Below are 24403 nucleotides of genomic sequence, written 5' to 3'. Positions count from 1 at the left end.
ATTAATAAAATTATTGAATTGTACATTTACAATGAATGAATTTTATGCTACTAAACTGTACTGTAGTAAAGTTGAAAAAATGGGGACAGCGATAGAAAGTTATTACAAAGGGTTTAGGCACAAGGTAATGTCTTTTTGTTCCAGTATGAACCAAGTCATTGGATTGGAAAGTTTTTATTTTTAATTAGTTTTACTCTTTGATGTCATGAAGTTCTACAGTTTTTGTTATGATACAAAGCCTTTACTTAGGGTGTAGTTTCTGTGTAATCATGGCTTTTTTTGGCAGTACTTTTAAATTTTGGAGTATTGCTGCAGTTATTATATTACAGATTTCCCAAATATACTATTTAATGTAAAAATTAAAGCACTACTTAGACTAATTTAAGAAGAAAGAATGAGAGTTTGGATGTTAGTGGCTCTAGTTATTACAACTAGCTTGATTATTTGTCCCCCCAGTCCATGGTGGCATCTTTTAAATGATTTAAGTATTATACCCTAAAGAAGTCATTTGCATAGATATTTTATTTGTTTGCTTGTTTTTAATATTTTAAATCCTAGTTCTATAATGTTTTTGAAACAGCTTATAGAAAAGCTTAGGGTACATAAGGTAAAATTAAATAGTTGAGACTATTTTATGAAGAAGAGAAAAGGATAAGAATATAAAATAAAACTAAATGTGCTGGATTATTTCATTCTTTGACAAAATAGTTCAACTAATATGTACATAGAGTTACCTTCTTACCTGGGGGTGTGTGGGGATGTTCCTCTATATTCTGGACCATGTTTGCCTCTTTCATCCTACCTTGTATACTCCCGATATATTGAGACTTATTTTTTTTTTTTTAAGTGTAGAAATAAGAGTTACTTATGTTAGGGCTTAAACACTAGCTAAACATGTATTCTTCCCAGTTTTACTTGTCCAAAAGTTATATTTTGTTTGAATAATCATGACTTCTTTGCTTTTCAGGCAGTCTGAATATGGCGGTGTAGTATTTGGTGGCTGGGCGCGAATGGCTCAGCCCATTGTGGCTTTCACTGTGGTTGAGGTTGCCAAACCCAACATAGGTGAAAACTGGCCAACCCGAGTTCGTGCGGATGTCACCATCAATCTCAATGTCAGAGATCACATCAAAGATGAATGGGAAGGTAATCTTGCATTTGAAAAAGTGGTTATCTTTTTAGTTTATTATACTAGAGGCCAAGTGCACAAAAATTGTGCAGTGGGCGGTGTGGGAGGAGTGTCCCTCAGCCCGGCCTGCATCCTCTCACAGTCTGGGAGCCCTGCAGTCAGTTGCCCCAAAGAGGTAGGCCCTGCCCATCAGGCTGGGGCTCCGTGATGAATCGACTCCGCAGAGGGAGGCCCCACCCACCCACCGCAGCGCCGCCGTCTGGTAGCCTGGGCCTCCCTCTTTGGGGTGATAGTGGAGCCCTTGATTAATAGATCGCCCCACTGGCTGATGGCCTGGGCATCCCTCACAGGGCGATCATGCAATCGATTGTGCCCTGCAGAGGGAGGCCCTGCCCACCCACTGCAGCCTGCCGGTCGGTGGCCTGGGCCTCCCTCTTTGGGACAATCATGGAGCCCCCTGATTGATCGATTGCCCTGCCGGCCAGTGGCCTGGGCCTCCCTCTGCAGGGCGATCATGGAGCAATGGCCGGGCCCCCGACTAATCGCATTGCACCGCCTTGGCTGGCCTGGCGCCATTGGATGTCATAGCGTGGTTGTCGGGATGGTTCCGCTCTTCGGCTGTTTGGTCAATTTGCATATTATGCTTTTATTATTATAGATAGACTTTCACTTAGAGAATTAGCAAAGCACTTTTATTAAATGTTACCTTTCTAAACTCATAAAGTTTAATCCTTAAAATTTGATTTAAAGAATGGCAGTTGTCTTTATAATTATCATTAGTAAAAAATACCAAGGATCATGTAAGAATGATTAAATACCTTAATACTTTAATAAAAGCATAAAATAGTATTCATATAAAAGTGTTTTTAAAATTGCAGTTAGCAGAGCTGAAAGTATTTTAAATCTTAAATTTAGTAAGGTAATGTTTATGAATTTGTAGGATCAATATAGAAAGTAAAAATATTAGTGTTCACTAAAGAAAGGGGGAACGCAGTCAGAGCAAGTAAAGAAAATTGCTATTTTTAAAAGATAAAAAGTGAAGAGAATAGGGATGCATACCATTTATGGAAAATAAAGATACAAAATCAAAACTAGACAAACTCAAAAGGAATTTTAGGGGGATCTACCAAATAATTCAGAAAGAAATAATAATAGTTTATTTCCACCAAAGGGAAGAACTCAAATAGAGAGTCAGTGAAATTCTATGTACTCAACGGTAAATAAATAAGAATTGCAGAGATTAAATGAGCTATTTTTCTATGTTTTGCCAGGCAAGATTTGAGGGATGGGAGTTCCACAGTTAATTTTATTTAGGGATAGATATGTTGAGAGTTACTACGTAAGATAGGGTTAAAACAGTGCTAACATCTGTGCCTGAAATGTCGCATGAGCTGAGTTTTAATTGGCACTTATCTTTTTCTCCCAGCTGTCTGTGAGAGCTCTTGCTGCCTTGTTGTGAGACATAGTAGCTGGAATGTTTTATCTCCTTTCACCTTCTTGGCATGCCAGAAGGAAAGGGATAGTCCCTTAATGGTTTACTTTTCAAAAACTGTTGCTGTCAACATAGCTGTTTATAACCACAGGGGCTGTATGATATATTTATCACATTAATTCTGAAGGAATCCAGTAAAGAAGCTGGCCAACTGTTTGACAAATGGCCACTGTAGTGGGTATCATTTGTGACAGATTTTGCAACTTCACTTTCCTTCAAAAGAGTTCTAATCTGATGCCGTACACATCTAGAGTAATGTGTACCTTTATTATTTCTGAATCTTGAGGAAGGCATTAAGTTGCTGGAGAGGGCCTTATATTTATTACCTCTTAGAGCTTAAGGAGGTATTAAAATAAACGGGTTTATGATAGGTAATAAACGGCCATAACTTATTGGCTACCCCTTAATGTAATATTGGAAATAAACTTAAAAACAAAGATCCTTTACAGAAACTTATAGATGACAGATGACAAGTCTGCATTGTGGTATTAAGGAGGAAAAAGAATGCTTTATCCAATCTCCTTTCCTCCATTACTTTGCAGACTGCTATCAGGACATCAGTCATTTTTTGAGGGGGTGAGGGAGAGCTTTTTTTTTTTCTTTTAAACATAGGCCTCTTGTAGAATAAGAACTAGAATGGGTGAATTTTGATGGGTAGGATAGAGAAAAATTGGGTATTATGGGGGAAGCAATTCATATTTTAAGGAATGGTGGGGAGAAAAGTGTTTTCTGGGAGGCCAGAGTCAAACTTCACACCCAGTATTGATCACAAAGAGAATAACCTAGTAGAAAATTGAGGCAAAAAATTAGAGGTTCTATAAATAGTAATGAATATTATCCCTGTGAATACAGAATAGTTTTGAAGAATTTAAGGTAAATACTATAAAACATTCTTCTTGTCCCTGTAAGAATGTGTGAATTTCAGGCCCTTCTCCATCCCTCATTTAAAATTAAGGAAACAAAATTAAGGAAATCGAAATGCCGGATTCTGCTACAAAAGGCACATTTACAGATGGAATGAATGCAGATGGTTGAAAGGAGAGAGGCAGTTGAGCTCATTGTGATATAGGTATTTTTGATGTGGATCTGGAATGTTCCACGGTAAAATTATCTGCCTTAGGAGGGAATGGGCACTCCTCCCTCCTTGATGCCAAAAAGCGACATTGGCAGAGACTAAGTTACCTCTCAGGGCCACTTGTTTGGCTCAAAGACTTGGACGTTTTAATGAGTCATGCAGATCAGAAGTCATACAGGCAATACAAATCACAGAACAGTTCCCTTAGTTCTCATTGCTTCTCCTGCTTCTTTGCAGAGAATTTGTTGAGAAATAAAGTCATTATTATGAATTATGAGTTATTATTTATTTCTAACACACTTGAATCCCACTTTATATTGAAACAAACCAGAATGGTCCCAGCACTGTTAGCCACACACATTGCTGGTTTGATTTAATTGTGTGTCTTGTTACCAAGGTTCTGAGCAAACAGACTGCTTAAATTTGCATTTATGTCATATACTGGTTAACAAAATCAAATCAGAAAAGAAATAAAGATTAAGTGGGATGATATTATGTGCTGTGTGATCTAATTTTATGTCCCTTGTCTTCTACTGTCTAGTTTTAATAGAGTAGGGAATCCAATTGAATTATAATTTGGTCAGATAACTGAAAAGCCATGGACTTTGGCACAAGTCTCCTATTTCTTGACATTCACTTATAAAAATCTTCCATATTTGCCAACCGAAACTATATATACTCAGCTATCTTTTCAAGATGGTGTCTGTAAACGATGCTATTGTGTCTTGATGAATTATTTTTGAGTTGACCTTTTTTGGTGAAATACACTTCGACTGTGGTTGGAATGACTGATGGATAGTTAAACTGATGTTATGAACCTGCTAAATATGATAGAGATGGATTATATGCTAACCATATTTCTGGCTACTTATTAAGAATGTTAAGAGTAAGAATGAAGGAGAGCATCCAGTTTTGGAGCAGTAGCCAGACGTGGAGGGTTTATTTAGTAATATCTTCATGGTATAAAGGTTCAGATTTTAATATACGGGAATTTTCATTTAATTACTACTATCAAACATTGAGTATTAGATGTTATAGGAAAGCCCATAATTGTATTACAGTACAAATAAAATTTTTGACCACCTCTCATATTTTAAATATATTTTTATATTTCTGTTCCAAAGATAAAAGCTTAAGAAATTGCTAACAAAAGACTAAAAACAATGACATTCTGATAAGTGAAAATGTCTTTATGTTTTACCAGGCCTTCGTAAACATGATGTATGCTTTTTAATTACTGTGCGTCCCACAAAACCGTATGGTACCAAGTTTGACCGGAGGAGACCTTTTATTGAGCAGGTTGGCCTGGTTTATGTCCGAGGCTGTGAAATCCAGGGCATGCTGGATGATAAAGGACGTGTCATCGAAGATGGTATGGTGATCTATGCTTTTGAAAGAGTATGTGTACATAATGATAGATTCCTTTGCCTTCTTTTCCTTTTTGCGTCTTAGGTGATACTCTTAGTTGTTTTATATACTAAATTGACACAGGATTATCTATAAAACGTGTAGAGCACCGACCATCCAGTTTTAGAAATAAATAATATGGTTTCTAAACTGTTAGATACTGGAAAGGACAGGATCTTTTGAAATCATCTTTATTTAAAACTTCGTTTTATATTAATTTACAATATTGCTTTTATAAAACCTCTTATAGTTAGTTGTTCAATGATATATTTGTCTAATTTCTTCTTCTTAAGTTTTACTGATTTGATTCATTATAGGAGTGTTTCTCAATTGGGAATAGCACTACCCTGCAACTTGAAATGTGTGGTAGTATTTATGTTGTCAGATGACTAGTGTAGGAGTAGGGGTTGGTGAGTTATTGGTATTTCCTGGTTGGGGACCAGGGATGCTAAGCATGTAAACAGAACTATCATGTAGAAGGAACTGTCCTGCCTGGGATGCCAGCATTACCCCATTTAGAAACGTTGCCTTACAAGGCTAGTCCGCTCTTTGAGTTCTTATCACTGATTGTTGTTTTTGAAATTCTTACATTGTTCTGATGTTTTTGGTAATACTTACTATTAAATTATAACTGCGTCCATGCCCAATGCTTATTTTATAATTTGTTTATTAAACTTCTCATAGAACTTCAATTAGCTTTTATTGCCTGTGATTTCAAGATTGCACCATTGCTAAAGTGCTGATAATTAGGTCGCTTTTATCACTAGAATAAAAGAAAAATAGAAGGGAATGGAGGATGGTTGGGATAAACATAAGGCCATATGATGGGACCAGAGTTGAAGGTCTAAGAAAGAAACAGCCTCTGAGCGTTCAGCTATTAGAATATGAAACTTCCTTTCATACTAGTGATATTATGTATGAAATGTGGAAGGAAGAAAGAGTGATCAGCCATGCCTTACTATTTGTAAGGCAGTAGTAGGAGCTCTGAGTGACTGACAAAAGTCAACTTCTTTGACTTCCAAGGCTCCGATTTTAGTTGAGGTCATAGTCAAATAATTGCAATTCCTGGCATTGCTTCATAAACATTACATGACTACTCTGGGAAGAAATAGTAAGAATTTTGAGAAAGGAGAAACTATTTTCAGCTTTTTGAAATTTGAAATGGATGAGTGGAAAGGATTCTACTCGGGGAGATGGCTGGAGTAAAGTATGGACAGTTGACTCATTTCTAGAAAAGGAATACTAACTTATTTTGAATATTTGGAAAGTAGATATTTAATAGTATGTATTTCATTTAACAAACTTTTTCAAAATGTTCAGGACCCGAACCCAGACCCAATCTTAGAGGAGAGTCAAGGACATTTAGGGTGTTTTTGGATCCAAACCAGTATCAACAAGATATGACCAATACCATACAAAATGGAGCAGAAGATGTGTATGAAACTTTCAATATAATAATGAGGAGGAAACCAAAAGAAAATAACTTTAAGGTAATTTTGGGGCTTTAAAACCAAAAATGCTGCATAATTTGAAAAACTTTAAGACAAATAATAGATACTAGCTTTAAATGATTTGTTAAGAAAATTATCATCACTGCTTTTTTATTCTAAGCGGTTCTCTTAGATTAAATATAGAAACTTAAGGAAATTTATTTGCTCAATCTCTTTTGTCTTTTGATGAATTTAGAAACTTAAAATATGAATTAATTCATGTGTTATTTTAAAGGTCAGCCTCCTTCCTTGTTTTTTGAATATAAGACATTCAGTTTGTGCCTCAGTATGAGGTGAAGAAAACTGCTTGTTTATTTGTTTACTGGGACTTCTTTTATGAATCAAAAGTAACACCTATGGAATCTTAGGGCTTTGAATTACTCTATGATGTAATGTGTTTATACTTTACTTGTTAGTGGAAAAGGAAGATTTGGGGACTAGAGAGTTTTATTTTCATAATAACTTTGTGTGTAGAGGAGTTTTAGTAAAGGAAGGTCTTAAAAATTATTCGTTGAAACTATTGATAAAACTTAAACATTAAGCACTTCTGCATTTGGTGATACCAGCTTTTGCACAAAGTGCCTTTACTTTCTCCACCAAGCACAGTACTTCTTACACATTATCACTTGATTATCCTTTTTACTTGTTGTTATTAAAAAAGAAAGCCTCACATACAAAGGAATTTATTCCCCATCTCATCCTGTTGTTGAAGACAAAATAATGGAAATACCCTTCATTTCTTTGGTCTCACACTCCACCTGCAGTTCATCAATCAGTCTGATTGACTTACCCCCTCCACCGATGCCATGTCCAGGACACCTCATCTCTCACATTCCTGCTTCCATTTGTGACTGCTCTTCCCCTTAGACCAGCAGTCGCCAACCTTTCGGAACTCACGGACCACCAGTGGTCCACGGACCACCTGTTGGCCACTGCTGCTCCAAAGGTTTTCTTAAAGTTTAAGACTTAGACCACACTCCACCTAGCGGCTGAATGCCGGTTATACCTGGTACCCCTATTCAACACTGTTTCGTGTTGGTTTTTTTTTATCACAGTAGAAAGTTGTCCTCATAGTCAGAGAGGCCCCTTCCCTGTTTTCTGGCTACCTCTCCAACATCTTTTTCTAACACTTTTCTCTTATTCACTCCATGTCAATCACACTGACCTTTTTGCTGTTCTTTAATAATCCAGGCCTTTGCACACAGTGTTTCCTGAACCTGGGCAGTCATCCCCCAAGCATTTGCATGGCTTGTTCTCTGACTTTATATGGGCAACTCTGTTTAAATGTCACCTCCTAAGAGAAACCCTCTCTGGCAACTTTATCTAAAGTAACATCATTCTTTATCCAATTCTCTTTATTTTCCCCTACAGCCTTTATTATACCTGATAATTATATGCTATTTAACTGGTTTTAGAATGACTTTATATTGTTACTAGAGGCCTGGTGTATGAAATTCGTGCACGGGGGGAGGGGAGGGGTAGCCTCAGCCCAGTTTGCACCCTCTCCAATCCAGGATCCCTCTCACAATCCTGGACCACTGGCTCCTAATCGCTCATCTGCCTGCCTGCCTGGTCGCCCCTAACTGCCCCCCGCACCCACCGGCCTAATTGACCCACACTGCCTCTGTGTGCCGGCCTGATCGCCCCTAACTGACCCCCCTGCCAGCCTGGTTGCCCATAACTGCCCCCCGCTGTAGGCCAGGTCACCCCCAACTGCTCCCTCCCTGCTGGCCTGGTTGCTCCTAACTTTCCCCCCTGCTGGCCTGGTTGCCCCCAACTGCTCCCCCCCGCACTGGCCTGGTCGCCCCCAACTGCCACCCCTGCCGGCCTGGTCACCCCACACAGCCTGCTGTTCAGTTGTCTGGTTGTCCCTCACTAACCCCCTGCCTGCCTGGTCGTAGGCAGCCATCTTTTGAGGGCGTGAGGGTTAATTTGCAGATTACCTCTTTATTATATAGGATTTATTATTATTACATAGGATTTCTCTGACATTAGAATGCAAGTTTATGAGGGCAGGTCTCTGTTTTGTCTGTATCTGTTTTGTTTCAGTAATTGGATTTCAGTCAATTTACTAAAAATGAAAAGTTCCTTATATTTATTCCTTTGATCTTTTTTTTTTTTAATGCCTACTGTGTCTGATATTGTGCTAAGTTACATAGAGCTAATAGAGATGACTGAGGCACAGTTTATCCCTTTGGGGAGCTTAGACTACTAATAAGTGAAGTTAGAAATACAGACAAATAGCTACCATGAAAACTTGGTATTTGGTACAATCTACCTGCATCCTCCAAAAGTCGAAAGGAGGATGCAGGTAGAAGTGTCCTGGAAATTCAAAGAGGCATTTAGGTTCTGATCCAAGAGAAAGGAGAGATGATTAACTTGCCTATGTTTGGGAAAGGAAAAACGCTCTTTTGGTATCTTTGGTATTTCATTTTATACCTGTGCAGCATCCCTCGTTTATTTCCTTCTTTCTTTTCCTGTTTGTACAGCCTGTCCTAATCTGGATACTTCTTGCCTGAATAATTGCACAAAACAGCCTCCTTTGTCTCTACCCCTGTTCTCCTCTTAGTCTATCACCTGTCACCTGTTCTTCATACCCTTCCACTGGTCATTTCACTCTGCTTCTCAAAACATTTCTGTGACTACGTTAATGATGACATAAGTCAAAGCTTTTTCACAAATCCTTTACTTGAGCTAAATTGAAATGCCACTTTTCCTCCTTGAAACCTTTTCTAATGTCAAAAGTCTCACCTAGCTCAAATTGTGCTCCGGGTATATTTTGTAGTATTTTTTACTCTTTGCCATATTCTGCTGCTTTGTATCATTGTTAATGTCATATTTTATCTCCCTACTAGAATCATAATTACCTTAGAGACTACTCAGTCTTATTCATCAAGTGAACATACTCATTTATCTGTTCATTCATCCCATCTTTAAACTGTTCTACATCCTTGCTCTCTTGGAATTATATTCTAGTGGTGATTAGACAAATGGTAAATACGTTACCAAGTATATGAATAACAGAATATCAAGTAGGATAAGCGCAAGAAAATAAAACAAAGCAATGTAGTCAAAACGTGATTTACATGCACTAGCCTGTTATTTTGTTATCCTGTTGGATTGTATAGCATTTATAATGTAAGAATGGCTGGTTTCGTTATTTTAGTCTTTGACATTAATACCCTAGCCTTCTGATTTACATATGTGGAACAGATCACTTTTTTGGAATAATTATTGGAAAGACTAAGAATTTGCCTTGGCTTTCAGTAATTACTTTTGACAATGTATATATTAACTACTGTAATGAACTTTTATTGTAGTCTTGATTCTTTCAACCTGAAATTTTATTTGACTTTTTTTTTTATCACTCTCGCTTTATTTTTCATTTCTTATTTTGAACAATGTCAATTTTAATATGTGTCTCACAGTTGAGGCATACTAGTACTTTAACATGCTTTTGGTTGTGTGTGTTCTTAGCATTGAGGAATTAAGGATTATAAAGGGGAGAAAACTCCAGAAGTTTCTAAGAGGAAGTATGTTCTTTAAGGGTTTGTTTAATATTGTTTTCTTGCAGTTGTGTAGACCCAGTTGGATTTTCATCCTACCCTACAGAAGTCAAGTCTAATTCATTTATGACATTCTGTCTAAATGAACTCCTAACGGATAAACTGTTCTTGCTAAGTTTGGTCTTTTGTTTAACTCAGTGTATGGCATCAGCTTAAAATATAGCTGTTGATTCAGTCTAGCCAAGCACCTGTCAGCAAAAAATAGCTTCTTGTCCTGAAACAGTCGGGAATTCTGGATTAGTGCAGCCAGCTCTGCATTCCACTCAAGTGCACATGTTTGGGATGTCTTCTTGATACGGTCTTCTTCTGTTCTTTACTGGCAGGCTGTGCTGGAGACTATTCGGAACCTGATGAACACTGACTGTGTGGTACCTGCCTGGCTGCATGACATCATTTTAGGTTACGGGGATCCAAGCAGTGCACATTATTCAAAAATGCCCAATCAGATTGCCACCCTGGATTTCAATGACACATTTCTTTCCATTGAGCATTTGAAAACCAGCTTCCCTGGTCACAATGTTAAAGTCACTGTGGATGACCCAGCTCTACAGATACCCCCTTTCAGGTAAAGTCCGAACTGTCCTCCTTCAGGCTTTCTGTGGTCAGTCCAGTTGGGCCATTAGGACTATAGCTAAAGTACCAGTAAGTTTTGAGCATCGAGTCTGGATCTTGTGTGTGCAATCTGTACCTTCACCATATACTCACTGGGGTGAATTTATTTTATTTGACTCTAGTTCTAATTATTTGTGTAGTAGTTATTTTGAGACCACAGTCAGAGTAGCTTTGTGTGTTGTAAGGGATCAATAAATGCTTGTCTGAAGAGTACTACATAAATATATTTATAGCATTGCACTGAAAAAATATGTGTGTATAGTCTAGTATACTTGCTAATTAATACACATAGCCATGTGATTTTGAACTTCCTTTTTTAAAAAAATTCTTTTATTTTTAACCTTGCTTGCTTTCACAAGTTTTAAATATTCGCAATATAGTTATATTTAATGTTAAAGGAGTTTTGGTTTTAAAATTTGAGTAGAAATAGGACAAAGTACCTGAAGCACCCACTGCTCTTCCCTGAGTTCCATCAGGCAGGTAGTGACAAAACACTCCGTGTACCTTGGGTGGTAGGAAAGCGCCTGCTTTCTCAGTTGGAAATTACAACATATAATTTTAGTTAAATATAAATATAATAATTCTACATATTAAAAACATGCATCCTTATAACACCTACTTAAGTGTAGTCTTTCTCTATACTTTCCAAATCCTATTAATGGCAGAATCATTCTTCTAGTTATTCTGCCTTGAAATCTCAGCATTGTTTTTGAATTTTTTTACTCCTGCTGTGCCTTATAGATTCTGCTTTAAGGATACTGTTTTATGTCACTCCTGACCACAGCCTCTCTAGGCCCTAAACACCTCAGTCTTTGGTGGCAGTGTCTTTCCTGCCTTTGTCTCTCACTGAACCTATTACATGCTTTACTGCTAGAGTCATTCCGCTCCCTAACTAAGTAACTGAATTGTCCTGTTGCTTATCAAAATAAGGGATAACCTCTTAGCCTCTTGGTTTCTTTCTTAGTACTTGGGGGGTGGGGATTATCTGTCCTTTCAGAATGGGAAGAAAGACTGGAAAAAGTGTACACAGAGAATTAATGTTTTATTTTAACTTTAGGTTTTTCATTGACTTCCCCAGGTACCTGTGGGAAGTTGCCTCCTGGGGTATCCCTGACCCCGGGCTAATAACTTCTGCTTTAAAGGCTTAGTATTCCAAAGGTGCCATAACAGGCTCCAGCCTTTCTCTCTAGCCTCAAATTGTGTCCCGCACTCCAGCAAAGCTGCTGGTGCTTCTTTCTTCCTGGAGTGTCTTCCCTCCCATGTTTACATGTCTGAATTCTTCGAAACTCATCTTAGATGCCAGGAAGCCTTTTCTAATTAAATCAAGGACAGAGTGTATAGCACTTTACAGCACTTTATATGTGACTTAAGTATATGTTTCTTTGTTTATTTTCCCTTAATTGGATGACTTTTTCTAATCTGAACACCCTTAACACATTTTAGTACTTTTAATTCTGCTTTTCTTCAAAATTTATGTACAGATAGTACGATCCTTTAGATCATAAATGTTTCTTACTGATCTGATTATTCTTTACACAATGTATGCACAGTGATAAACATTGTTAATTGTAAAACTGAACAGAAGTTTGGTCTTGTAGGATAACTTTCCCAGTAAGAAGTGGAAAAGGGAAGAAAAGGAAAGACGTGGATGGGGAAGATGAAGACAGTGAAGAGGCCAAGACCTTAATTGTTGAACCTCATGTTATTCCTAATCGGGGTCCTTACCCTTACAACCAACCCAAGCGGTAATTTTACTATCTGGGCTAATTGTAGTAATTAATAATAGTTTGCTATTTCAAATGGATTTGTAATTTTTTAAAAAATTTCTGACTCTTTAAAAATCCCAGGAAATTCTGTTGCTATACCCTTTCCTTCTAGTCTATCAATTGGCTGAATAGCTCAGACATTTTTGGCCATTCTGTAGTCATATTTCAGAAAGAAACATTTTCAGGTACTATGAGAATGAACGTTAGAGGGCTACCTTAACTTCAGCACAGGGTTCTTACTTTATGACCACGTGTTACTTGTAGCAGCGGCTCGTTGCGTGTGTGCCATAACTAATACAGTGGCAGGACATTTGGGTTAGCTTGTGAGCTAGAACTTGGACACTTCAGATGAGGTCTGGAATGGGCTAAATATATTGAAAAATAACTAGTCTTCTCCGTCCACAAGTTTCATTCAGTTTTAATTGGTCTGTGGAAGGGCAGGGGTGCTGAGAGTCCTTCAGAAGAGATTGTTAAGTCATGTAAGATGTACGTTCTAGAGACCTGCTGTACCACATTGGCTCATAGTTAACAGTGCTGTACTGCACACTTAAATGTGGTGAAGAGGGCAGATTTCTTATTATGTAATTTTACCACACATACACAAAGGGCCAGCCTGAGGGGGAGAAGAGACTGGGAACAGATGCAGAGCAGATGTTTAGAACTCTGGTCACTGTTGTCTAAATTTTTACTGAATGTCATTCATCTGTGTTTTCAACCAACTTTTTATCTACTCTAATTTGCAGTAATACTATTCAGTTCACTCATACACAGATAGAGGCCATCCGTGCTGGAATGCAGCCTGGGCTAACTATGGTAAGAGCATTATTGTTACACATGTTTTTACATGGATTCGGAGTAGAAGTGAGCTTCGGATTTTGATAGTGTGTTCTATTTGAAGCACAAAAGCAAAAATGAATTAAGTGTTTCTAAATGCTTGTGACATCTTATGCATATGGAGATCTTGCTACTCATTTCAGTGTTCATAAATAAAGTTTTATTAGACTACCACTATGCCCATTTGTTTATGTGTTGCCTGTGGCCACTCTTGTGTTACATCTGCAGAGGTTAAATGCTTACAGCAGAGATAATCTGGACCACAAGCCTAAAATGTTAACTTGCTAGACCTTAACAGAAATGTCTACTGACAACTGGTTTAGACATGTGTTTAATTTCCAAGTTTTGGGAGATTTTCTGTTATCTTCCAGTTATTGATTTCCAATCTAAATCCATTATGGTCAGAGAACATACTTTATATTATTCCAATTTTTGGGGTTTTTTATTTTGTTAAGGTTTGTTTTGTGACCCAGAATGTGATCTGTCTTGGAGGATATTCCATATGAGCTTGAAAAGAATGTGTGTTCTGTTGTTTGGGGGTGGAGGAGTGTCCTATGTATGCCGATCAGATTAATTCGGTTGGTAGTATTGTTCAGTACTTCTCAATTCTTGCTTATATTCCACTTAATACCAGTTGATTACTGAGAGAAGAGAATTGAAGTCTCCTACTATAATTCTGTTTCTGGCTGTTTCTCCTTTTCAGTTCTGTCAGTTTTTGCTTTACAAATTTTACAGCTTTATGATATGTATACACACATTGTTAATGTCTTCTTGGTGAAGTAATGTCTCTCTTCATCACTGGTAATTTTCTTTGCTCAAAAGTCTACTTTGATATTAATGTAGCCACTGCAGCTTTCCTTTGAATAGTGTTTATGTGATACATCTTTTCCCATCATTTTACTTCTAAACTACCTATTGTATTGGAAGTGAGTTTTTAAAAATATATATATTTTATTGATTTTTTACAGAGAGGAAGGGAGAGGGATAGAGAGTTAGAAACATCGATGAGAGAGGAACATCAATCAGCTGCCTCCTGCACACCCCCTACTGGGTATGTGCCCGCAACCAAGGTACATGCCCTTGACCAGAATCAAACCTGTGACCCTTGAGTCCGCAGGCCGACGCTCTATCCACTAAGCCAAACCGGTTAGTGCAGAAGTGAGTTTCTTGTAGACAGTATATAATTGGGGCATGTTGTTCTATGAATTCTGGCAGTCTCTGTCTTTTATTTGGTGTGTTTAGACCCCAGGTAATGTATTTACTGATGTGTCTGGATTTAGATCTACCATTTTATTATTTATGTTTGTTCCCTTTGTTTTGTGTTGCTGTTTTTCCTTTTCTGCATTCTTACGAGTTATTTGTGTAGTTTTTAGTTCCATGTTTTTGTTGATTTATTTTGTTCATTTATTATATCTTGTGTAATTTTTCTTAATGGCTGCTCTAGAGAATTACAATATACATACTTAACTCTTCACAATCTTCTCAATCCTTTATCTCAAGTTTCCTCTAGTATCATTTCCTTTCTGTCTGAAGAAATTCTTTCACCACTCTTAAGAGCGGGTCTGCTAGCAAAGAATTATCATTGGTTTCTTCATGTGAGAATGTCTCTAATTCACCTTCATTCTTTAAAGATATTTTCACTGGATATAGAATTCTACTTTGACAGGTCTTACCTTTCAGCACTTTAAAAATGTTATTCTACATCCTTCTGGCTTCCATTGTTTCTGATAAGAAATACATAGTTATTTGAAACATCGTTTTGCTATGTAGTGTATCATTTTTTTCTAGTTGCTTTTAATAATTTGTCTTTAGTTTTCAAACATTAAATTATAGTGTATCTGGACATAATTTCTTTGGGATTATTCTGTTTGGGGTTTGCTGAGCTTGATACTGTGGATTTTTATGTCTTTTGCCAATTTGGGAAATTTTCAGCCATTACTTCTTCAAATACATTTTCTGTACTGTATAGTTTTCCTCTTTCTCTAGCACTTCAGTGATATGAATGTTAGACCTTTTAATATTACAGATTCATGAGGCTCTGGCTATGACTTGTTTTACCCCTCCTTTCCTGTTTGTTATTTAGATTAGGTGACTTCTATTGATCCATCTGGAAGTTCATAGACTCTATCCTGTCCGTTAAGCTATTAAACTCATCCAGTGGATTTTTAAACATTTTTATCTTTCAGTTTTAGAATTGCCATTTAGAAGTTTGCTATGTTTATCTCCTTTTTAGGTTGTGGGCCCACCGGGTACAGGAAAAACAGATGTGGCGGTTCAGATCATATCCAATATATACCACAATTTTCCAGAGCAGAGAACTCTGATTGTTACTCATTCCAATCAGGTAAGAGAGAGAGAGAAGAAGGGTTCGGGGGGGGGGGGGGGGGGGCGGGGGGAGGAAGGGAGAGAATACTAGTGCACACACACACACGTACACATAAATGTATAGAGTGGACCTGGGGGAGGTAAATAAAGAAGAAGCAGGAGTGCATGGAAGCGCAATGGAGATTTCTGCTTGTGTGATAACCTCATAGGTAAACAGAATACCAGGAAAGGCTGAGTATAGTGTTTGTTACTGAGTTATTCTTAGATTAACACTAGTAAGGACTAGACTGTATTGAAGAAAATATAAAAACAACCTTTTCTAATTGAGGGGGTGTCAAATTGTGGAAAAGCTAAGCAGAATATTTAGGTATGTAGTCAAATATTTGGATTAAATGAAATTAAATTGCTCCCCCCATCTTATGTGCTGAGCTAGAACTTTTACTTTGAAGCTTTAGTAGCATTTTTCCTGCTAGTAGGACAAATATTCCTAAAAGACTGAGTCTAAACTGTATTACTGGGTTGAACTTTAAATCTTTATGAAGTATACATACGAATATACATGGAAGTATACATGGAAGGACTATTTTAGGTTGCAGGTTCAATACATAAGGCTTTATAAACAGCTAAAGCAAAAAAAACAAATTCCTTTTTTGTAAATAATGGTTGAAAAATTATTTTTATGTCTACCTGTGTGATGTGATAGCTGTCACTCATAGAAAGAAGAAAAACAAGTAACATTTATTAGTTCTCATGTAGAATGTGAAAGGCAGCTTTCAGAATGTTCAGCATGTTATGAAACTTGAATGGTAGTCTGAACCTCTGAAGGTACTTATTTTCTCTGAATACATAATAATGGTGACTTGAGTTGACCAGTTCTGCAAAGAGTTGGTCTACAAAGAAGTACTGGGTTTTTAGAATGCTAACGTCATTTATTGTGTTTTTCATCAACTTTTAATTAACAGGTTTTAAAAAACAATACTATTGTGTTGGTTCATATCATGTTTTTAGTAATGGTGGCATGATGTACTAAAATTGTGCCATGAAGAGGGTTGATTGAGAGTTTACCTTGATTAAAAAAAAAACAAACACGTGTAGACTTATTTTTCTTCTATTTAACAATATTTAGTCTGTGATAATTTTTCTATTTGCAAATTCTTAGAGTGAATAAAGAATAATATGTGTATTTTAAAAAAAAATTTTAAATTGATTTTAGAGAGAAAGGGAGAGGGAGAGATAGAAACATCGATGAGAGAGAAACATCATTGATCAGCTGCCTCCTGCATGCCCCCTACTGGAGATCGAGCCTCCACCCAGGCATGTGCCCAGACTGGGAATTGAACCAGTGACCTCTTAGTGCATGGTTTGATGCTCAATCACTGAGCCACACTGGCTGGGCGATTCATGTATTTTTAAATAAATCTTGTCATAAATTGATAATGACTGTCTATGGTGTCCTCTATTAATGATTGACTTGAATAACACAGTTATAGAGAGGATTATTTTACAAAAATAGTCAAAGACTTATTGTTTCCTAAGGGCTTTTTTTGATCCTTAGATCATCAAATCATCCTTATTGATCTCTATCAAATTGTTAATTCTTTCACAACTATTTTGTTTGCCAGATCTCTATGTGCATATATAACTCAAGCAATTCTCCAACATCACTCTAATTCACGATGAAATCTTGCAGGTTTTTCTGAGATTTCAGTGGGAGTATTTTTGCCAACTAAATCTATGTTGTTCCTGAGCTTAGATAGCAAAAGGTTGGATAGTGAGTAATGTAATGTGGTCTGGTCAGTTGGGCCTCCAACTTTTGGCTGAAAAATATTAAGATTTTTGGATAGTTGGGAATTTTTCTAAAAATGATGTGTATCTCTTTAATTTCTGAATTCTAATTGGTAGAATTTTGATAGCAAAGGATGTTTATATTTATATTATATAACCTGGATGTTGATGAGATTGGATGCTCACTTGATGGGCAGGCAGGGTTATACTAATGGTAAATTAAGAGAGATGTTTGAGTGAGGGCTAATTTTTAAATGATGTTTTTATTAGTGTATCTTCCCATACTATGAAACTTTCCTCATTCTGAAAAGCCTTGTAACTGCATATGTGCAGATAATAAATACTAGGGGACCCTAAATAAGAACATTTAATAGGTAGAAAGGAGTGGCTTCTGGATGGCTTTCATCAGAAGAGTTGGCTATAAATGAGTGCCCATTGTTGCATAGAGATCTTTAGACTTTCAGCCCAAGATTTGAATGATGCACTTTACTTTTCACACTGTGGTCCTCTCTGTGTGTTCTACCTACACACTCAACTCCTGGGAGTCCTCCAACCAAAAAAAATTTCTAGTTCTCTGCAATCCATGGAAATTTCATTGAGTGAAATAAAACCGGTGTTGTTATTCATCATTTTAGTAATTGTTATTACTTGGGAGAAATAGAAACTGAGCCCAAACCTTTTTTCTTTTCATAAGTTAAAAGAGATTTAGTGGTTAGATGATTTTTATGGTTTCCAGTTATTTATTTGGCCTAGTATACATAGGCAGAAATATCAGAATTCAATAACTGTAAATGGACAAATATAAGATGTTTCCTTTTTTGTTTTGATTTGATTCATATCTGACTGAGCAATGATTTCTCTCTTCTGTCCTTCTAAATGTTGGCTGTTACTTTTAAGGGAGTGCTGATTCTTTAAAACTCGCAATCATCCTTCTGGTTTTATTATCTAGGCCCTGAACCAGTTGTTTGAGAAAATCATGGCTTTAGACATTGATGAGCGCCACCTCCTGCGTCTTGGTCATGGAGAAGAAGAGCTGGAGACAGAGAAAGATTTCAGCAGGTGAGCAAATGGGGATGAATTTTGAAATGGTATACAAAAGAATCTTTAACATTCTCCTTTGTGTATGTCTAAGGCATCAATTAGGAAGTTGATTCATTTAATGAAATGCAATTGAAGATTAATGGCATTGTAAGCTTTGGAGTTGTAAATATTATTTCAGGCTCTTAATGCCTGTTTAGCTGGGCTTTATGTTTAATACTAGAGGCCCGGGGCACAAAATTCGTGCACGGGGGGAGGGGGGGGTTGTCCCTCAGCCCAGCCTGCACCTCTCCAAATCGGGACCCCTTGGGGGATGTCTAACTGCTGGTTAAGGCCCGATCCCAGGTCCCCTCTCCAAATCCAGGACCACTGGCTCTTAACTGCTCACCTGCCTGCCTGCCTGATTGTCCCTAACCCCTCTGCCTGCCTGCCTGATCGCCCCTAACCCCTCTGCCCGCCTGCCTGATCGCCCCTAACTGCCTCTGCCTGATGGCCTGATCGCCCCTACCTTGCCCCCCTGCTGGCCTGATTGACCCTAACTTGCTCCCCTGCCGGCCTGCTCAACCCTAACTTGCCCCCCTGCCAGCGTGATTGCCCCTAACTTGCCCCCCTGCTGGCCTTATCGATCCTAACTTGCCCCCTTGCCGGCCTGATCACCCCTACCTTGCCCCCCTGCCAGCCTGATCACCCCTACTTTGCCCCCTGCCTGGCTGATCGCTCCTACCTTGCCCCCCTGCTGACCTGATTGGGTCCTAACTTGCCCCCGTGCCGACCTGATCGCCCCTAACTTGCCCCCCTGCTGACCTGATCGACCCTAACTTGCTCCCCTGTTGGCCTGATCACCCCTAACCTCCTCTGCCTCGGCCCCCGGCCTAAGCCGCAGTCTGGCCTCCCTCTGTGGGTGGTGACCTGGTGGATCAGGGGAAGGCGCCGCCCCCATTACCCCATTGCTGCTGCGGCCACTGCCGGCCTGAGCCTGGGCCCTTCCCAGCTGTGCCTCGGCCCTTCACAGCCTCACGCCCCCCACCGCCTACCTTCCGGCTGCCAGCCTTGCTGTGATCGGAGCCTATGGGCTGCAGGGGAGGGCCCAAGAGGAGCTCCATGCACCTCATGGTGACCGGTTGTTTGGTCATTTTGGTCGTCGCCTTTGGTCTTCCCTCACTGCCCCCTCCTGCCAGCCTGGTCGCCCTACACAGCCTTCCTGTTCGGTCGTCCCTCTGGTCGGGACAGCCCCTGGCTCTTTATATATATGGATTGCATATTGTAGAGTGACTAAAATTTTACCACTCAAATTTCTTTTGCTGTTAGTATTTTACTTTTTTTTCTTCAAAGTTGCTTTATAATACCTCACTCATTTGTATTTAAATCCATTTTTAAAGCATAGTTTTAGACAGAAGGCATAATTAACAGCTGCACATATTTAATACAGCCTTTGGGTATGAACATGACCTTTGACTGAATTGATCATAGACATCAAAAGAGCTAGAAGAGTATTAAATTATTATGTTGCATCTACTTTGAATTCTTGTTTTACAGAGCTTACCAAACATTTGTTAGCTTCTAAAAAGTCAGAGAGGGGAAAATAAGGCAGAGAGCAAAGAACAACACACATTAAGTTATTTGGGGCTTTGATTATTAATTTTAGATCAGCCAATGATATTTCTCTGAATTCTTCCCATGAGTATTTCCTCATATTAAACCTAACTTACTAGAGGGCTAGAGTCTAAAATCAAATACCCCCAAACTCAGTGAACATACAGATACTGATGGAATACTAAATATTATACTTATAATTGTATTGCAGTGGAATTTATAGTTTTTAACCCTTTGCACTCGCTTGCTTTTTTCTCGATTCCTTTATTCTACTCGGGATTTAATTTTTTAAATACCCCAGATTTTACAAAGCGTGGCAGTAGAATAAAAAACTGGAGTTTCTTTTCATACAAACTTATTTATTTGGATTTTTTTATATTTCAAATTATTGATACATTCAATACAATTCAACATACGAGCTGCTACCAATGCTAACCGTGTCGAGTCACACTCGACATACGAGTGCAAAAGTTTAAAGAATATTATAATAGAGCAGAAGTAGGATTTTAAAAATGGTTTTAGGTACTACTGAGTTTTTAGACAGAAAATACTTTTGCTTTCTGATACACAAATCAAGCCCCAGGTCTTGTTAAGTGTGTGCTTGATAGATTGGGCATATTCTTTCATTTCTCTCCCTTTGTTGTAACTAAAAAGAAAAATGGTGAATATTGTTTCATAATTAAAGTGATATCATTTTTCATAAAGAAAAATGTTAAATCTAATGAGACAGTACAGGTAGAGTGATCATCCATAATTTTGCTAATCCAAAATAAGTGTTTGATAGTCTTTTTTTCAATAATCCTCCTATAATATAATAGAGTAATATGCAAATCATCACTCCGCTACACTCACAAGCCACGCCCACCATCCAATCTGAGTGAGTATGCAATTAAACTGAAAACATGGCGGCAGCCCCGCCCCCCAGCCTCTCCAGGTCTCTGGGAGTCGGAGAAGTCAGGCGCCAGCGCCTGAGGCTGGCTGCAGCCACAGAGACCAAGAAGCCACCTGCCCCATGATCCCAGGCCTCAGCCAGCCTCAGAAGCCTCAGGTCCGCCTGCCTCACGTCAGCCTGCCCCACGTCCTGGGGAGACGGAGAAACCGGGCCCTGCGTCTGAGGCTGGGTGCGGCCGGGAGAGGAAGAAGCTGCCCACCCCATGATCCCAGGCTGCAGTCAGCCTCAGAAGCCTCAGGTCCGCCCGCCCCATGTCCTGGGGAGACGGAGAAACCGGGCCCCAGCACCTGAGGCTGGCTGCAGCCACGGAGACCAAGAAGCTGCCTGCCCCATGATCTCAGGCCTCAGCCAGCTGGAGAAGCGGTTCACCCCACATCCTGGGGGAGACAAGAAACCAGGTGCCAGTGCCTGAGGCTGGCTGCAGCCCGGGAGATGAAGAAGCCGCCTGCCCTGTGATCCCAGGCTGCAGCCAACAGCAGAAACCTCAGGTCCGCCTGCCCCACCTCCTGGGGGAGAATGAGAAACTGGGCCTCAGTGCCTGAGGCTGGCTGCGACCTGGGAGATGAAGAAGCCGCCTGCCCCGTGATCCCAAGCCGCAGCCAGCTGGAGAAGCCGCCCTCCCCACGTCCTGGGGGAGACAAGAAACCGGGCCCCAGTACCTGAGGCTGGCTGCAGCCCGGGAGATGGAGAAGCCGCCCACCCTGCGGTCCTGGGCACCAGTACCTGTGGCTGGCTGTGGCCTGGGAGACAGAGAAGCTGCCCACCCTGCGGTCCTGGGCACCAGCACCTGCGGCTGGCTGTGGCCTGGGAGACAGAGAAGCCGCCCACCCTGCGGTCCAGGTGCCAGCACCTGCAGCTGGCTACAGCATGGTAGATGGAGAATCCGCCCACCCTGCGGTCCCGGGCACCAGGACCTGTGGCTGGCTGTGGCCTGGGAGACAAAGAAGCCGCCCACCCTGCAGTCCTGGGCACCAGCACTTGCAGCTGCAGCACAGACGAAGCCCCCTGTCCACCATCCCCTAAGGCTGCAGCCAGCCTGGGCGCCTATGGCTGACCAGAGGGAGGGAAGCCCGGATCCTGGGTGCCTGTGGTCAGCTGGAGGAGGGAATCCTGGGTACCAGGTGTGGGCCGAGGCAGAGGTAGGTAGGGGCAATCAAGCCAGCAGGGGAGCAGTTAGGGACAATCAAGCTGGTAGGCAGAAGCAGTTAGGGGCAATCAGGCAGGCAGGTGAGCGGTTAGGAGCCAGCAGTTCTGAATTGTGAGAGGGATGTCCAACTGCTGGTTATCCCATGAGGGGTCCCAGATTGGAGAGGGTGCAGGCCAGGCTGAGGGACACACTCCCCGCTGCCCCCTGTGCACGAATTTCGTGCACCGGGCCTCTAGTCAGCTATAATGTTGCTAATTAATTATAATTTTATACATTGCCTTTTAAAATGAATAGTTTTGAATAATAGTTTTAGATTTACAGAGCAATTGAACAAATATCACATAGGATTCTATTATATATTGCTTTTTAAATTTAACATTATATTATAAGATTTGGCATTTTATTACAAACTCTTTATAAGCATTCCCATTTTTTTTCTTCTCATTACCAAAGTGTTCATTGTAGGAAACATTTTAAACTATAGATAAGCACATAGAAAAAAATTACCTGCTATGATGTTGATACCTTCTAAGTTGGAAAATTCTTAAAAACATAGACCATGTCTTATCCCTTTTGTATTCTTGATCATCGCTTTCTGCCTCAGAGGTCAACTGAACTCTGGAGCAGCCAGGAACATGACTTCTTCCTTTGTCAAATCTTTAAACATGAGAACTTCAGTGTTTAAAAACTGTTTTGATCTTTTTTATTAGTGAAAGGTCATGGGGGCATTTTGTTACAGTGGAAAGAGTATGTATATAGCCTTTGGAATGCAATTCTGGTGCCACTACTTTTTTTTTTTCTTAACTATCTCTTTCCAAATTTTATATATACTGTCCAAATTTTAGGTTCCTACACATTCAGCAAATGTCTGTGAACCTACTAGGTTCAGGTGCCAAACCACATGCTGGGATGACAGAATGAAAAATACATTACCTTTCAAAGCCTTTAGAACAAATCTACATTTGTGATGGCATAAACAGTGCTATTCAAAGCAGTCAGTGGGTAAACTGGATGTTCTTGGTCTGATGGGATGAACTAGCACCAGAATGCACTGTACTGTTTGCTTCTTTGTGAAGAACTTGTTATGGGGAAAAAAATTTGATAGCTGAACTTAAATGGTGTATTTAGTGATGTCTTTGATTTTTCTTCTTCACAGACCAGTAACACATTTGTAGGTATGCACTGATCCATAGGGTGCACTTTAAGTAACTTTGGTGTAAAATGATCCAAGAACTACTATTTATAGTAAAATATAAAGTATGTTTTCTGTTTTGTTTTTTAATTTGGCCGTTTATAGTTTCTGATACGATTTTTCTTGAATATTTTGCTGACAATTTCCTTTCAAATCTCTTCATTACATAATTTTGCCTTTTTGCTTAATTGTAATTTCTAGGTATGGAAGAGTTAATTATGTCCTGGCTCGAAGAATAGAACTTTTAGAAGAAGTCAAACGATTGCAAAAAAGTCTAGGGGTTCCAGGGGATGCTTCATATACTTGTGAAACAGCAGGCTATTTCTTCTTATATCAGGTAGGAAGTTAAGAGTTTTAAAATCATACTGCACTTGTGTGGTCTTCAGTTGGAAACTGAAATGGGTTTTGAGATCTTTTTTGAAAGCTTCCCGCCCCAGGGAGTAGATTGAAATACATGCTATTGCCATAGCAATATTGTGAATGTTAAATGTTTGTTTTCCCTATAATCTTCAATTTTCTTTGCAAACTTTGCTTGATGACCCTTTCAATGAAAGGCCAATGTTGGTACTTTAAAATTTTTTCTTTTTTCCTTTTTGCTATTGAAAAAGTTTCTAATTATTCTCTTTTTTTTTTTTCATTAGTATAAATAACTAAATATTCCAGCTACCTAATGGTAACAAAGTGCAGTTTTGTAACTTACTTTTACTATGAATATTAATCAATAAAGAAAAACATAATCTTTTAAATTTCCAGAAATAAATTATGTTTTAGAATTAATTTTAAATAAACAGGAGTTTAAGTTAAAAATTCTTTTGACTTCAATTTAGTGGGGTGATCTTTTGCTTTTGCAAGGTTAGTTCTTTGGGTATGAAGCCAATGAGAAACAAAGGGAAATAAAATGAATACAAATGAACTTCAATAGCCAGTTGGTTTCCTAGTAATTTTAAATGGAATAAAGCCTAATCAAATAATGAAGACTTTGTATAACTTTGTTCCCTTT

General features: G+C 39.1%; 1 protein-coding gene across 1 annotated transcript in view; it reads left to right on the top strand.

The window, feature by feature from the left end:
* AQR (aquarius intron-binding spliceosomal factor) overlaps positions 1-24403 on the top strand; it is a gene marked incomplete at its 3' end in the record, with an annotated part of 97481 nt that overhangs the window by 50772 nt on the left and 22306 nt on the right. The window contains exons 17-25 of the mRNA XM_079768749.1: positions 968-1146; positions 4901-5068; positions 6424-6593; positions 10483-10724; positions 12370-12516; positions 13281-13350; positions 15605-15715; positions 18431-18540; positions 23605-23740. Coding sequence (XP_079624875.1) covers positions 968-1146; positions 4901-5068; positions 6424-6593; positions 10483-10724; positions 12370-12516; positions 13281-13350; positions 15605-15715; positions 18431-18540; positions 23605-23740 — 1333 coding nt within the window. The remainder of the gene's footprint in view (positions 1-967; positions 1147-4900; positions 5069-6423; positions 6594-10482; positions 10725-12369; positions 12517-13280; positions 13351-15604; positions 15716-18430; positions 18541-23604; positions 23741-24403) is intronic.

This window comes from Cnephaeus nilssonii, assembly GCF_951640355.1.
Source record: "Cnephaeus nilssonii genome assembly, chromosome: 4".
NCBI classification, from domain to species: Eukaryota; Metazoa; Chordata; class Mammalia; order Chiroptera; family Vespertilionidae; genus Cnephaeus; species Cnephaeus nilssonii.
This window is presented reverse-complemented; position numbering and strand designations above follow the sequence as displayed.